At 55.3% G+C, this 13,827-nt stretch overlaps 3 protein-coding genes across 3 annotated transcripts; 1 reads left to right on the top strand and 2 right to left on the bottom strand.

The window, feature by feature from the left end:
• Positions 1 to 91: 91 nt before the first annotated feature.
• On the top strand, positions 92 to 2,785 carry EV422DRAFT_532959 (uncharacterized protein). The gene is made up of 8 exons (XM_053070575.1): positions 92 to 183; positions 322 to 484; positions 548 to 636; positions 713 to 1,070; positions 1,147 to 1,270; positions 1,355 to 1,428; positions 1,501 to 1,575; positions 1,658 to 2,785. Exons 2-8 carry the CDS (start codon positions 329 to 331, stop codon positions 2,333 to 2,335), a joined length of 1,554 nt encoding a protein of 517 aa, XP_052924778.1. The 5' UTR covers positions 92 to 183; positions 322 to 328; the 3' UTR covers positions 2,336 to 2,785.
• Positions 2,786 to 2,871: 86 nt separating this feature from the next.
• Positions 2,872 to 4,100, bottom strand: EV422DRAFT_532957 (uncharacterized protein). The gene has a single exon (XM_053070574.1). It carries the CDS (start codon positions 3,728 to 3,730, stop codon positions 3,131 to 3,133), a length of 600 nt encoding a protein of 199 aa, XP_052924777.1. The 5' UTR covers positions 3,731 to 4,100; the 3' UTR covers positions 2,872 to 3,130.
• On the bottom strand, positions 4,101 to 13,528 carry EV422DRAFT_579147 (uncharacterized protein). The gene is made up of 4 exons (XM_053073308.1): positions 12,928 to 13,528; positions 5,162 to 12,856; positions 4,862 to 5,085; positions 4,101 to 4,791 (listed from the first exon to the last, which is right to left on the bottom strand). The coding sequence occupies exons 1-4, from the start codon at positions 13,235 to 13,237 to the stop codon at positions 4,342 to 4,344; spliced, it is 8,679 nt and encodes a 2,892-aa protein (XP_052924776.1). The 5' UTR covers positions 13,238 to 13,528; the 3' UTR covers positions 4,101 to 4,341.
• Positions 13,529 to 13,827: the final 299 nt, after the last annotated feature.

Raw genomic sequence — 13,827 nt, 5'->3', positions numbered from 1 at the left:
TGCGTGCACGTCATGTGATCCCACGCGACCGCGCGTGTCCGAAAGCCGTGTCACTTCCCGAACACCTCTGGTGAAGACCCTGTGCATTCCGAGCAGATGCGACCCGCTCTACCTGCCAGAACCTAACTGCATACCACCCACCAGCTGCCCATAGCCGCGTCTGTAGCCGTAAGCTTTCTTCAGGTATGGCACGGGGAACCCTTTATCTTCATTGTCCTTGGTTGCTGAGCCCTGCTCGAATGTCGCCTTTTTCCTCCGCGTGTTTCTTGGTGGCGATCTACAAGTACTGATCATGTGCGATTATCTTCCTGACCTTTCCAGCAACACCATGGATGTCGATGATGACAACACGACGCAGGCTGTAGAGGCGCCGAAGCCAGAGGTGGAACCGACGACTCCAGCCCCTGCAGATGGGCCCACAACATTTCCTACAGGGGCCATCGTCTGGTCCAAAATGAAGGGACACTCCTGGTGGCCTTCTAGGGTAGGGAAAACATCATTTGGAACACGAGCACTACGTATACCGTTGGCTTATAGTTCCCGTCAGATCGAAGACGAGCATGATTTGCCGGAGGACGTGTTGAGGGAGAAGGCACCCAAGTCGATCCCCGTGTTCTTTTTTGGTTCGCGAAACTAGTAAGTACTCTCGTTTCTGATATGACTGCGGGAAACCTCTTCTCGAGACTCATCATGGCATTCATTTCTCCAAAAGCGGATGGATCGCCCCCGACCAATTGAGAGACTTCCACGAGCACAAAGACGAACTTGGAAGAAAGAAGAAAATGGCTATGTTCCACCGAGCGATGGGAGAAGCTGAAGATCCGGAACGTGTGGTTCGGGAGGTGGCAGAGGCACGAGCGCGCCATGCGGCCGCCGCCATTGAAACGAAAGCGAAAACTCCTAGCAGGCGTAAATCATCTGGTGGGGACCCTGTAAGCCACAAGAAGAAGCGAAAGTCGGAGGCACCAGAGACGCCAAGTGAGAGTGTTGGCAAGAGAAAGCGAACCGAAGGAAGTTCCGCCAAGAGAGCGAAGAGCCGAAATGTGGCGGATTCTGGTGATGACGATGAGGTGCGTTTGCGGAGCTCACAGCGGGAACGTTTCGATGTGTGGTGAATCTCTCGCTTATACAATGTCTCCATCGTAGCCCAAGTCCGAGCGAAAGCGTAGAAAGCGCGTCAAAGGCGACGGATCGGGAGACGAGTCGGAGGGAACAAGAAAACACCACAAGAAGGCTGATAATGAAGAATACGCTAAGGAGAAGGCTCTCAGTACGTCCCATTTGTCTTGCGGATCAGTCGCATTCGCTTGACATGCATATCACCATCTGGAATTCATAACATCTCGCTCGTCAGAGAGGTTACTCAAGATCAGGCAAAAGCTGCAGACATTCATGAAGAAGATCAAGGCAGAGCCTGAAACAGTCGAGGTATGTTCATCACTTTATCGGGATTCGTGTGCGGAAATGGAAGATTGACCTCGTCTTTTGCTTTCCCATCAGGACGACGAGTACCAGGCTGTTGCTGATCTGATCGGGGAGCTCGACGAGTTTCCTTTGACCTTACCGCTCATCAAGGTACAAAATGTGTCACAAGGTCCGATCCATAGCGTGAGGATCTATACTGACTTTCATTTGTCCATTCCTCCACCCTCAACAGGAAAGCAAGGCGGGCAAAGTCGTTAAGCACGTTACCAAGCTGCATATTCCCGAGGACAAGTACCAAATTGTCTCCAAATCATTGGAACTGATGAACAAGCTCAGAACCCAGTTCAACTTGGAGTCAACCGATGCGCCCGCTTCCGCTTCCGGTGATGGCCCTGGCGAAGAAGGCGACGACTCGAAAGTAAACGGAGACCATGCAGAGGAACCCAAGCCAGCATCTGATGAGAGGGAAAACGAGGGAACGGCCATGGACATTGCACAAGACGCCAAAAGCCCGAAAAAGGCCAACCCACAATCACCAAAGACGCAGGACCACCCTGAGTCTCCCGCCACCGGCTCGCCCAACAAACAGCGAATCACCCTCCCTCCATCCCCAACAAAGTCCGCCACCGCAGCAGCGTCCCCAACCAAACCGGCCTCCGCGTCCCCAACCAAAGCGCACGCCCCTGCCTCCCCTACAAAGCCCGCTACCTCACCCGTAAATGCCCCCGCGTCGCCCGTCAAACAGGCGTCGTCCCCAATTAAGCCTGCAACGTCCCCGGTCAAACCGTCTGCCGCAAGTCCGGTCAAGCAACCCCATCACCCGGCCGCTGATGAGCAGGACAAGATGGATGTGGACGCCAACCCTGTCGCATCGGCGGTCACGACGGAGGACTCTGCGTCGGGCATCTGAAGAGATAGGAATGTAAGAGTGGTGATAACATCTTTGGTGGTTGATGGGATGGCGCTTTCCGCTCTGTGATAATATGCCAGGGCGTTATAGCGATGTGGGGTCGATGTGGGGGATGGTGCGCCGGAAGCGGGATGCAAAACCGACCACCGGAGACTTTGGGATGGCAGAGCTTTTGCGTTGATAAGGTTTTGTGGCCTTTGCCCCCTTTTTTTGTTGCATTTTGAGGGTTTCTTTGATTCGGGCGGTGAGGAAAGAGGGGGAAGCGCGAGTAGGAGGGCATGTATGCCTGGGGGATGTATTTTCTTTTACTTGCGAGGCTGGGTCTCTGAGGTGCCCGCCCCTTCTGTAATTTGCGAGATGGAAGCAGAAAGATGTGAATTTGATGTGATTTCATGACCATACGGTATGGTTCATCGCCTTTTTGTTTGGGCGTGCAAGATAGGAAACGGGACCTGTGTGCAAGGCATAAAATGGCCATGGGCCATGGCTGCTCCGACGTCTCATAGGGTGCCCCACCATATATGGCAGCGCGGGTTCCGATCACATCCTACTAGACGACTGAACGGTTAGATTAAAAAGGACCAAAAACATTCTGGAGTTGAGCAACCAGAGTACAGTGCGTATAATAAATTATCGACACGATGGTAGCCAAGTGGTAGTACAGTACAGAGCACACTACAGAAACACACCATCTTTTACACCAAAAACCCCAAGTACGCCAAAGTCCCAAAGTGCGCAGAAAGAAAACGCAAGCCTTCGATATCTCTGCTACTCAGTGATCGACTGCCGCACCATCTACACGTCCTGGACGGCGGCTGCACCTACTATCTCAGTGTACGACGGTAAAACCTCGCCGCCGTGCGCTTCCACATGAACCACCTTGTGACACTCATAATTCCCATCCGACTGCAGAGCCCGTTGCACGGTCGCCCTCACAAACACCCTCTGCTCCTCATCGGGGGTCCAGCCCTCGGACACCTCCAGCTCAATCTCAAACCCAAACACCCAATCAAACGGGTCCAACGAGCAGTTCCTAGGACTCACAAAAAGATTCCCCGTATCCTCCGGTTTCCGAACGGCACCGGCAGGATCCCGCATCCACAGCACCTGCGCACCTACATCCCTGTCCGCCGACACCGACTGGGTCGCCCCGCGGGTGGTTGTACGCGGCACGATGGTGGTTTCACCCGGACGCAGAAGTTTGCCTTCGGCAACGACAAAGAAGGCGACGAGGAAGGTTTTCACGTAGAGGTGCACGGACCCGGATACGACGAGGGTGTTGCGCTCGGGTAGGTGCACGGCGCGGACGTCTTTGAGGGTGTACTCTTTGACGACGCGGGTGTAGGTTTTGTCGTGGGTGCTGTTGACGTGGGAGCCGATGCCGATCAGAGGCATGATGGTTCTTTATGCGAATGTTGTTCCCCGGGGTTGGGTGCGGAAGTGCGATAGCTAGTGGAGAAGAAGCGTTGTGATGAAGGGCTGCACTTACATCGTATGTATACAAGGCTGTGCTTTTTGGAAGCCCGCCCGTGCTTATACAGTATACTGTATACACATAGCGAGCCTACTGTACATATGTACTGTACACACAGCGAGAATGCCAAGTCGACGGCGAACGGCCAAGTTCCATCCGTCGTCAGATCATAGTTACTACGAGTTTGCGGCATTTGTGGAACGAAAGAAACGACGTCCCTGTCGAAATCCGCGTCGGGCTCGCTGTCAACAAACAAATATGAGAAAAGGCTGGGTGTTTTTGAAACGATGATGTTCAGATTAGAAGCCACAATGCATAGAATGACATGAGAAAAGATTATGAGCTATGGAGATCTATAAGAGACAGTTTGCGGTTTTCCGGTTTCCCCCTCCTTATTTGAGGTGACATAGACCGTAATACTCGTCTTAGACGGCGCACCCCAACAACTAGATATGCATCTTCCCAAAATGTCGACGATGTGCACACACCATCACCACTCACTATATGAGGACCCCTCGTCTACTTCACATCTCTAAAAATCAGCGGGCGGCGCTCCTTGTTTCTGCACCGCACCGGCGCCAGCTTGCCCAGCCATCGACATATGCGACGCCTTAGGCGACAAAGCACCATACCTCCGATCAGGCCCCGTTTCCGATGTCCGTCTCGGTTGTGCCGTGGGCCGGTTGACTCCCGGCCCGCTGACCAAGCTGCGGCCCTGCGCTTGGGGTGGTATAGGGCGCGATTGTGGGAGGGCGGGTGGTCTCTGGAAGTGGGAAGCTGGGACGGCTGTGGTGTTTGCGCGGACGGGTTGGGTGGGTTGCGGTGGTGGCCGTGCGCCGCGGGCTTGTTGAGGTCCTTCCTTTCCGGCAGTGGCTAGTGCAGAGGCCGGAATTGGTTTGTTGTTCGGGTCGGACGCGACAACACCGCCTGGCGCAGGTTGACCGAAGTGCGAGAATGTGGTGTTTCGGTTCATCGTTGCAGGCTACCGGAAACAAGAGTAAGTAAAATCATGCCCTGGACTCCCGCATGCTTATGAAGACTATCAAACGAACCTTCAAAATCTTCGGTGTTCCCGTAATTCCGGCCGGTGGAATGAACGACATGGATGTGGAAGGCGAGTTCTTCCCAGAGTCCGGGTTAAAGATGTCCACATACTTGTTGCGGGCTCCGCGGCGCTTGCCACCTGATCCACTGAATGGAGCACCGTCCAATGCAGGCGATGGCGCTCCGCTGTCAGTGGGTGAGATCTGACTGGAACTGGAAGGCGGACCAGCTCCTGTTTGAGGTAAATTGAGAAATGGTCAAATAAATGAACAATTGCTTGCAACGTATACGAGGGGCCCACAACTCACCTGGCGTGGATGTTCTGGGCAGCGCTGGAGACGGCATACCGATGGGTGGAGGCTTCAACTCCGGCTCGTCGTCATCATCCGCAGCGTTGTTCTTATTGACCCACTTCTTCTTCTTTTCATCGTAGTAGAACGCGCTCTTTTCTCCCAAATTGGCCTTCACAGGACCTCCGGCGGCGTCCTTGGCGCCAGCGCTGATATCATCGCTGCTGCTGCCTCGCTTGCGACCACCGAACAAAGACCCAAAGGCGGAAAACAGGCCCTTCTGCGGGGCTTTCGAGTCTTTGTCTTTGGCGTCTTTGTCGTCTTTAGACTTGTCTTTCCCATCATCGGATTTCTTGTCATCCTTGTTTCCACTGTCCGGCATGGCTGCTGCCTTTCCCTTTCCTGCCGTGGGTGGAGGACCGGCCGCGTCGGCCTTCTTGCCCTTTCCGCGGGTCTTGTTGCCCAGCCCCAGATCATCCTCCTCGCTTGGCCCGGTAACGGCAGCCTGACTTCCAACTTTCTCGTCAGCATAGCTGCTGTCGCCTTCAGCATCAGGAGGCGGGGCATTCACGCTGTCGTAATACGACTGGCCCCATGCCGGAGGAGGAGGTTGCGGTGCAGGGTCCTGCAGGGCGGCGGTTTCGTCGGTCCCGTAGTCGTGCGCACCCGCATCGGCTTGCTGCTGCTGGCCATACGAGTCAAAGCCACCCTGTTGCTGGGCATATTGAGGATCGGCTCCGAAACCAGTGCCATAGTTGTTTGCTTGTTGATCGCCGTAGCTCTCAGTACCTTCAACAGCACCGTACTGTTGTTGGTCGGCGGTGGGATAACCGTACCCGTAATCTCCATAGGCCTGTTGGATGTTCGGATCTTGTGCGTCACCACCCTCATATCCATACTGAGCTTGATTTTGCCCCTCGCCGTAATCCGCAAATCCGCTCGCGTTGGGATTTTGATCCTGGTCGGCCCCATATTGCCCATAGGCTTGATCACCGTACCCTTGTTGATTACCTTCAAAGCCGCCTTCGCCATACGCATTTGCATTTGCTTGCTGGCTATGGGCCTCGCCACCTTCCGCCGGTCCGTACCCGTTTTGATACGAGTTCGGATCATATTGCTGGCCCTCTGGCAACTGCTGCTCGTATCCGGTTTGGCCATACGCGCCATCCCAACTTTGCAGCTGATCCTGCCCTGGTTGTTGCGGGGCTTCGCCATATTGCTGATACTGTTGTTGGTCATACTGGCCTTGTGTCTCCTGTCCGCTAGCACCGTAATCTCCATATTGATTGCCATCCGCATACTGCTGGCCGCTTGGGTCTGCTGCGTATTGAGCTTGATCGGCGCCGAACGTGGTATTCTGATCGTACGCGGGATAAGTGGTGGTTTCGGCGGTCGAGTATGCGTTTTGACTTGCATAGCCCAGGTCATCGGACGCCTGGTAGCTTTGACCGTAGGATGCTCCGGTCTGAGATGTCGCGGCCGCAAATCGATTGGGACTTCCGGCCGACTGGAATTGTGGAGCCTGTGCAAGTTGCGAGAAGGACGCGGTATCGTTCAGCAGCGGAGTGGATCCGGGGCGTTCGAAACCGGGGCCAGCGTTGCCAGCGAGAGGGCTTCCTTGAATAGGGGCCGAGCTCGGTCCAGGAGTGAATCGGCCGTCTGCGACAGCTGCTGGAGTGAGAAGGCTGTTGCTTGGGCTGGAGGGCCTAACATCGGCTTCGCCAAGGGCGTTGTTCATGAGCTTCTCAACACCCCGAGCCCCAAGGCTTCCAAGCTTGCTGAGCCAGCTGGACCCTTCCTTTCCGGCCGCGGCCGCACCGCTCAACGCCCCGGGACCTTCCTTTGCGGCGGCTAATCGAGCACTCAAAGTTCCCAGAGCGAGGCCAAAAGTGCGATGGAAGTAAGGACTTCCCTTGGCGTACTGCTTGACAACAGACTCGATGCCATCGCAGTATTTGGTCGCTTGGTCGACTAAGCCAATGTCGGCGAGAACGGACGCAAATTGCACTTTGTACGCTTGCAAGTGAGGCATGCTGTTCGAGATGCCAGCCGAGTTGTGCTGGGTTTGGGCAAATTCCAAGATTTCCGTTTTGCGAAGCGCAGTAGACGAGAGGAAGAAAGCGGACGGGTTCTTGATGTGGTCGGATCCGAGAAGTACGACACGACCGTTCGGAGCATCGATACCGTTGAACATTCCTGGTATGCTCGCCAACAAGTAGCAAAACTCCGCAGCGCTGTTCCGGTTCTGTGCTTTCAGCCGATCACCAAGTGCAGCGACCACGTTCAGGTCTCCCGGAGTGCGATTAGCCAAGATCAAACAGACAACTTCCCGCCATTTGTCCAATGTAGCGACCGAAGCAGCCGGGCGCGTTCCGTCGAACACCGGCAAGAAGTCATCGATGACTTGAGGAGCGAGGCCACCAAATAATCCGTACAGGAATCTCAGCGCGGCAGACTCGCTCTTTTCACCCGCCCCTCCCAGGTTGCCCGTCCGTGAGGTAGCGCTAGCAGCATCGGTAAACTCATTCCTCAAGAACTGAGTTACCACGTCGCGGTATTTGTCTTTGCTGACGTTACTGGCAATCAAGAGCGCATGTGACCACAACCCTCCAGCAACAGCTGCGTTGACGGCTGCATCCTTGTCAGAGGAAAGAAGAGCGCCAAGAATCTGATCAACATGTCGTCCATTCTGAAGAGCGGTGGCGTTGTCAGCAGGGCTGAGCAGCTGCATGACCTTCTTGACCGACGCGTCTCCTGCCGGGTTGCTGATCGGAGAAACAACAGGACCATCGTTCTCCACAATCAGCTTCAACAGGCTAAGCGTGAGCTCCTCATCCTCCTTCTCGGAAACCGCGTTCTGCTCATCCTCAGTGATGAATCCACTGTCCCTAGCTTTAACACTCGCGGCATCCTGGAGGAACCGCTTCTCCGTAGTAACAACGTTGACCATCTCCTCAACAAATTTGACCACGTCCTTCTTCTTCACCTTCGACTTTCCACCAATCAACGGGCCAGGATGGCTCTTGTAACCTTCGATGACGGCCGGGTTAACCACCTGAGACATGGGCGTGATGGAGACCGTTCCGGGGTACGTCTTCTGCACCACCGAGGGGCGCCCGTATGCGTCCGTGACGTACCGCGTCTGACGTTGCGGGAAGGTAGTGAACAGTTTCCCGTTTGGTCCGAATACCGCAACGCAATGGCCACGGTGGCGACCTAGAGGGTCCTCAAAACCTGCGGGTTCGGCAGGTGCAGCTTGTTGCACTGGGTACGCCGGAACTGGCGAGGCTCTTCCCATCTGCTGCTGCGAAAGCTGAAACGGTTGCTGTGGGTACGCTGCTGACGCATCCGTCGCTTGGTACGCGAGAGTGGTGGGGGAGGTCTCCAGCGGGGCACTTGCCGGATGGTACCCTGGAGTTCTGCTACGTTTCGGGCCGCCACGGATGTTTGGCGTGAGTACACCTCCCGGAGAAGTGTTCATAGGCGGTGGGGCCAAAGCTACTCCAGCCACATTATTACGATCGACAATGGCCGGGGTTGACATCCTCGGGCCAGTGCTGGAAACCCTGCCCGGCACTTCAGTGGGCGCACCGTACTGTCTGAAAGCCTGACTGAAACTGTCAAGGGAAACGGCGCCAGGTCCCGCGGCGTTGCGAGCATTGACGACAGGCAAACCAGACAGGTTTGTGCCGCACTTTCCGCAGAAGTTGCATTCAGAGTCGTTTCGCTTCGAGCATTTCGGACACGCGATGTACTCCAGAACATTGGAAGCACTGCTGTTGACGCTAACGCTACTGCGACCGTCGAATTCAGGCGACATTGGATGAGAAGGAAGTGCGTTCACGGACGTGTTCGAAGTCGCCGGCTTTAGCTCAGGGTACGTATTGTTGCCCGCGTTCAACTGATCATCGGCTTTAGAGGTGGGCGGTGGGGTTGACGTAGCAGTCGCATCCTGCGGCGGCGGATATTGCTGTCCGTATTGGTCGTTGCCGTATGCGTAATCCTGGCCCGCTGCAAAAGCACCCTCAGCATTGTACGTGGCTCTATCGTACTGGTGCGTGCCGTCTCCCGCACCATACTGAGCCTGACTGGCGTCATACTGCGGGGTGCCATCATTCGCGCCATAAGCCGAGTGGTTGGCATCATACCCTTGCGAGTAGTCCGCTGCCGCGAAACTTCCATTCGGGTCGACTACCGCCGCCTGACTCTCAAAATGACCGGTCGCCCCTGCATCACCATATCCGGTTCCGTAGTACGCATCACTGGCGTAGTTGTTGGTTTGCTCTGCAGCCGGGAACGCATTGTCCTGGGGTGGACCACCATCTTGCGTAGGTGCCGGAGTAGAGAAGGTAGGCGGAGCGTTGACTGACTGGTTGTCGTAGGACGGATACTGTTCATATCCGGTGTAACTGTAGTCATAGATGTTTTGCGCGGTCGACGACTGACCAGCGGCATCAGCAAGGAAGGCAGCGTCGGGTTGCTGCTGTTGGACAGGAGACTGCGATGGCTCGGTCGGTTGTTGCTCGGTCGGTTGTTGCTCGTAACCTTGCCGGTCGTACTCATATCTTTGCGCGTTCTGCGTGAACGCAAATGAATCGTGCGCAGACGCATCCTGTGGCGCAGCCTGGTCTTGGCTCGCGAAACCCCCTTCTCCGTAATGATCATTCCCATACAACGCAGCCGTGTTGTCACCACTAGTGTTTCGCCCTTCCGCCGGATACTGCTGACTTTGGTCATACGACTGGTCGTAGCTGTGCCCAAATCCACCGAAGGACTGGTCGTACCCTCCAAACGAATGGTCCATGATAGTATCGCCAATCTGCGAAAGTTCAGCTTGAGGCTGCTGTGCTTGCTCAGACACCGGGTTTCGAGCATCAAATGCTGACTGCGTTCCCGCAAAGGCGAACGGGTCAGAGGATGGCTGGCCAAAGCCCGCAAAGTCCGGCGAGACAAAGTTGGCCTCTTGTGGAAGCTCGGACGATGGTTGTGGCACCGCAGCAAAAAGTTCGGTAGATGCAGCTGGAGGAGCGGCGAAAGTGTTTAGAGGCAGGTCATCTTGGGACACTTTTGTTTCCGGGTGCACGTTGCCAAAATCGGTTACGTGATTCCACTCGCCGTTACCAAAGAGACTGTCGGCTGTCTTCGCTGGTTCATCGGCTTGTGTAGCACCGCTGAAATCGAAAGGATCGTGTGGAGCGCCAATTTTCTCGCCGTCACCAGCACCAGCGTAATTCGTATATGGTTGTTCCTGCTGGTACTGATCAGTAGGCGGCTGAGTCTCCTCATGAGCGGTTGTTTGCTGCTCGACGGAACTACTATCGACGAGAGGAGTGGACCCGAAGTCGTTGTTGTTTCCATAACCAGCAAAGCCAGTGGCCGCAAAGTCGCCTAAGGTGTCCCAGGTCGAGTCAGAGGTTTCCTCGCCTGAACCAGACTGCACGTCCGCAATGCCAGTACCTGCGAAATTGTACTGTCCATAGCCCAAAGCATCGCCATGCAATGGCTGAGAAACAAATGCATCGTAAGAGCTTTGCGGCGGAGCAAGGGTACTTTCAGTTGGAGCGGGCTCCGAGGCCGTGTCAAATAGACCCTGGTCCACTTGATGATGCGAACTGACATTTTCTCCTGAATTGAACTCGTTGAAATCCGCAGCGGGCTGAGTTGTTTGTGTAGTATTTGCTTCGAACTCGGCTCTCGGGTCGCCGAGATCTTCCGGTTGAGACCGTGGAGATTGCTCAGCCTTGAAGACGTCGTCTACTGCAAAGTTAGTGGTGTTGGTAGGAGGTGCTTGTGACTGAAGTGGTACAGTCGAAGAAGGTGCACTACTCGATGCCGTAGCCTCCTTCACCCCATGATGCTCCTGAGTTGATGAACCGACGCTCGGCGGCGCCGCCGGGGACACGCTACCAGCTGTGGAGGCCTGTTGTCCGGACCCGGACTTTGTTGGCTTCTGTGCCCAGTCCCACAGCTTCATCGCATTCAGCTTTTCATTATCGAGTCCGCGCGTGACTGGCTTGGCTTTCTGAGCGACTGGGTTCTTCGGCTTGGCTGATGGTGGGGAGATATTATGTGCCTTTGATGTTGGCGTGGGTTCCGGAGCTCCAACTGGTGGAGCGGCCTCACCCTCGGTCTCCTGGGTAGGAACATCGACGGGCTTCGCTAAAGAAGAAGGTGGAAGCGGAACAGCTACAGTGGGCTGTGGAGTTGCAGTAGAGTTCCCTGACTTCGGAGGTGGGGGCAAAGCAGAAGGCGCCGGTGTAGATTGAACGGAAGTGGGCGCCTTTGGAGGTTCCGCTGGGTGTAATTGTTCCGTAGTCAGGTTTGTGGTCGAAGCAGTCTGCGTAAAAGGTGGTTGAACGCTTGTATGATCACCAGAGGATGCCGTATTACCGAAGGCCCGGGCTGAAGGAGCTCTGCCAACCGGTGGCGGAGCACCGAAGGGGTCATTGGAAGCAGGAGGATGCTCTTGGGACTGCTTTGTAAACGAGTCGGATGGCGGAGCGCCGGAGGGGTCCTTGAAAGCGGCAGGCTGCTGTTCAGACTGCGTTGTAGACGAATGCATTTCAATGGGTGGCGGAGCGCCGAAGGAGTCACTGACAGCAGCAGGTTGCTCTCGACGCAGCGTTGTAGACGGGTGCGGATCAACGGGGGGCATTTCGACGGCGAAAGGGGCAGCTTGTTGACCTCCACCAGAGGCTAACCCGAAATCGTCCCCTCCATAGTGAGTATTGCCAGAGTGTATTGCTGCATCAGATGAAGCGTTGCCTCCCGCCGTATTATCTCCCCACCCGAAAGGCTCGACAGAAATCGCCTGTTGCCCGAACCCAGCAAAGCCAGTATTTTCATCAGACTCTTGTCGCGCTTCCTCAGTGTTCTGCTCAATATGTGCAGTTGGCCTCTGTTCGGAGGTAGGGAAGACGTCGACAGCTGAAGGCTTCCGCGATGCATTGTGGGAAGCGTTGGTGGTTTGCCATGCGCTCGCAGGATTCTGAACACCACCCATCCCGAACTCCGACGCGGACGCCGCTCGCGAGAAATTTTGCGAGGTACCTTTCGAGAGATTGACTGACAAGTTCGCATTCGGCTCCTGTCCCCTTCCTGTGTCAGCAATAGCCACAGCTGAGGGTTTTCGCGATGCAGCTCGAGATGCCGGCATGGAGCCGCTGTGGTTCCACGACTCCGTCTGCTTGGTGTTCACGGCATTCTCGAAAACATCCGTCATTGGCGGTGGAGGGTAAACATGATGAGATGATGAGCTCGAGTTGCTTATTCTTCTCCCGCCTGGTGGCTGAGGTGAAGCCTTGATTTGAGTCGCCGTTGGCTGCTCGTGCGACGGTCCGCGGTGGCCCGAGGACTGACTATTCGCTACGGGCGGGGCTCTGGGAGGTATAGCGCCAGGAGCCGGTTTCGCCGCGACGGATGCTTTCGGGGCTTGTAGAGGCTTCGCGGCTGCTCCAAAATCAAACACATCCATGATCTTCTTGCTGCGAGTATTTCCCGGACTAGGCTGCGCTGCGTCAGCTACGCCGAATTCATCAAAGAAGGATGCCGTCGCCGTAGTGGCATTGTTGACGGGATCGTTGTATGAGGGGACGAGAGAGCCTGCTCGTGACTTGAATGCCGCTCCGGTGGACGATGAGGGGTGTGCGACAGACGGAGGTTGACCATATTGTACAGGTGCGGCAAAAGGATCGCGTCCATTTGCCAATCCAGCTAGAGTAAATGGTTGGGTTATGTTCGCTGAAGCATAAATTGCGCAAAGTATCCACAGGTACAACACATACTTTGAGCATTGGATCCAAACAGGCTTGAAGTATCCCCGCTCGCATTAGTGGTGCCATATCCAAGGCTAGGCCGCGGCGGACTCTGTGTGTGCTCGTACGACTGAGACTGATATCCATAGGAGCCATTTTGCTGGTGTTGACGCTGTTGTTCCGGCGCAGGAAAATTCTGCTGGAAAGGGTCTGAATATCCCCCGGAAGGCGCAAAGGGGTCCGCACCATATGGCTGTTGTTGAGGCTGACCGCCGCCAAAGACAGGTTCAGAGATAAACCCGTTCTGCTGGGCTTGCGAGTGGCGCTGGTGACGCTGCATGCTGGGAAACTTTCCCTACGGTCGATTGAAGTTGCGATGAGGTGACAGTGCGTGCGGGTATCAGAGATGAGTTGAAATCCCAAGATTCGGTCAGTATGAAAACAGAATGTTGATAATTCCTCACTGCCGAACTTGGGGGCAATCGGCTGTCAGGCGGTAGCGAACGCAGCGGGATACGAGCAGCCCAGGCGTAAGCAAGCTTTCGCTGCAGCTGCAGGTATTCTACGATGAGATGCCGTCGGTATACAAGCACAGATTAGCTTGGCTGACGATAGTTGGGGGGCTTTCCAGGTGTGGGCTATATGCGGCGGTCTGAATGCAACCGGCGTGTCGGTTCCGCCATCATGCCATGCGGAGATGCTGTCACTTGGAATGTTTTCGTTAATTAACCCTGTCAGTGCGCTGGAAGGAAGCGCAACAAGCTGAAGCTTATTTTACAACTCGTTCTAAGGACAATTCTTCCATCGCCGCTTCCACTGATTGGCTAATACGTTTGTTCCCATTATTCGCCACAGTGAGTGGCCATGCTTGAGGGCGGTTCGAGTCTGTTTGTAACACCCCAGCTTCAGTTTTCCCCGTATGCATTTTTG

The sequence above is a fragment of the Fimicolochytrium jonesii genome (assembly GCF_025526975.1).
Source record: "Fimicolochytrium jonesii strain JEL569 chromosome Unknown EV422scaffold_15, whole genome shotgun sequence".
Lineage (NCBI taxonomy): Eukaryota > Fungi > Chytridiomycota > Chytridiomycetes > Spizellomycetales > Powellomycetaceae > Fimicolochytrium > Fimicolochytrium jonesii.
Note: the sequence above shows the minus strand (reverse complement) of the source record. Positions and strands in the feature narration are given on the sequence as shown.

Bases quoted from the DNA above. Each gene is read 5' to 3' on its own strand.
- EV422DRAFT_532959 (XM_053070575.1), top strand. From the start codon at position 329: ATGGATGTCGATGATGACAACACGACGCAGGCTGTAGAGGCGCCGAAG. The intron at 1,271-1,354 runs GTACGTCCCATT...CTCGCTCGTCAG, and splicing joins CGCTAAGGAGAAGGCTCTCA to AGAGGTTACTCAAGATCAGG. The intron at 1,429-1,500 runs GTATGTTCATCA...CTTTCCCATCAG, and splicing joins CAGAGCCTGAAACAGTCGAG to GACGACGAGTACCAGGCTGT.
- EV422DRAFT_579147 (XM_053073308.1), bottom strand. From the start codon at position 13,237: ATGCAGCGTCACCAGCGCCACTCGCAAGCCCAGCAGAACGGGTTTATC. The intron at 12,857-12,927 runs GTATGTGTTGTA...CATTTACTCTAG, and splicing joins GTTTGGATCCAATGCTCAAA to CTGGATTGGCAAATGGACGC. The intron at 5,086-5,161 runs GTGAGTTGTGGG...TACCTCAAACAG, and splicing joins GCCCAGAACATCCACGCCAG to GAGCTGGTCCGCCTTCCAGT.
- EV422DRAFT_532957 (XM_053070574.1), bottom strand. From the start codon at position 3,730: ATGCCTCTGATCGGCATCGGCTCCCACGTCAACAGCACCCACGACAAA.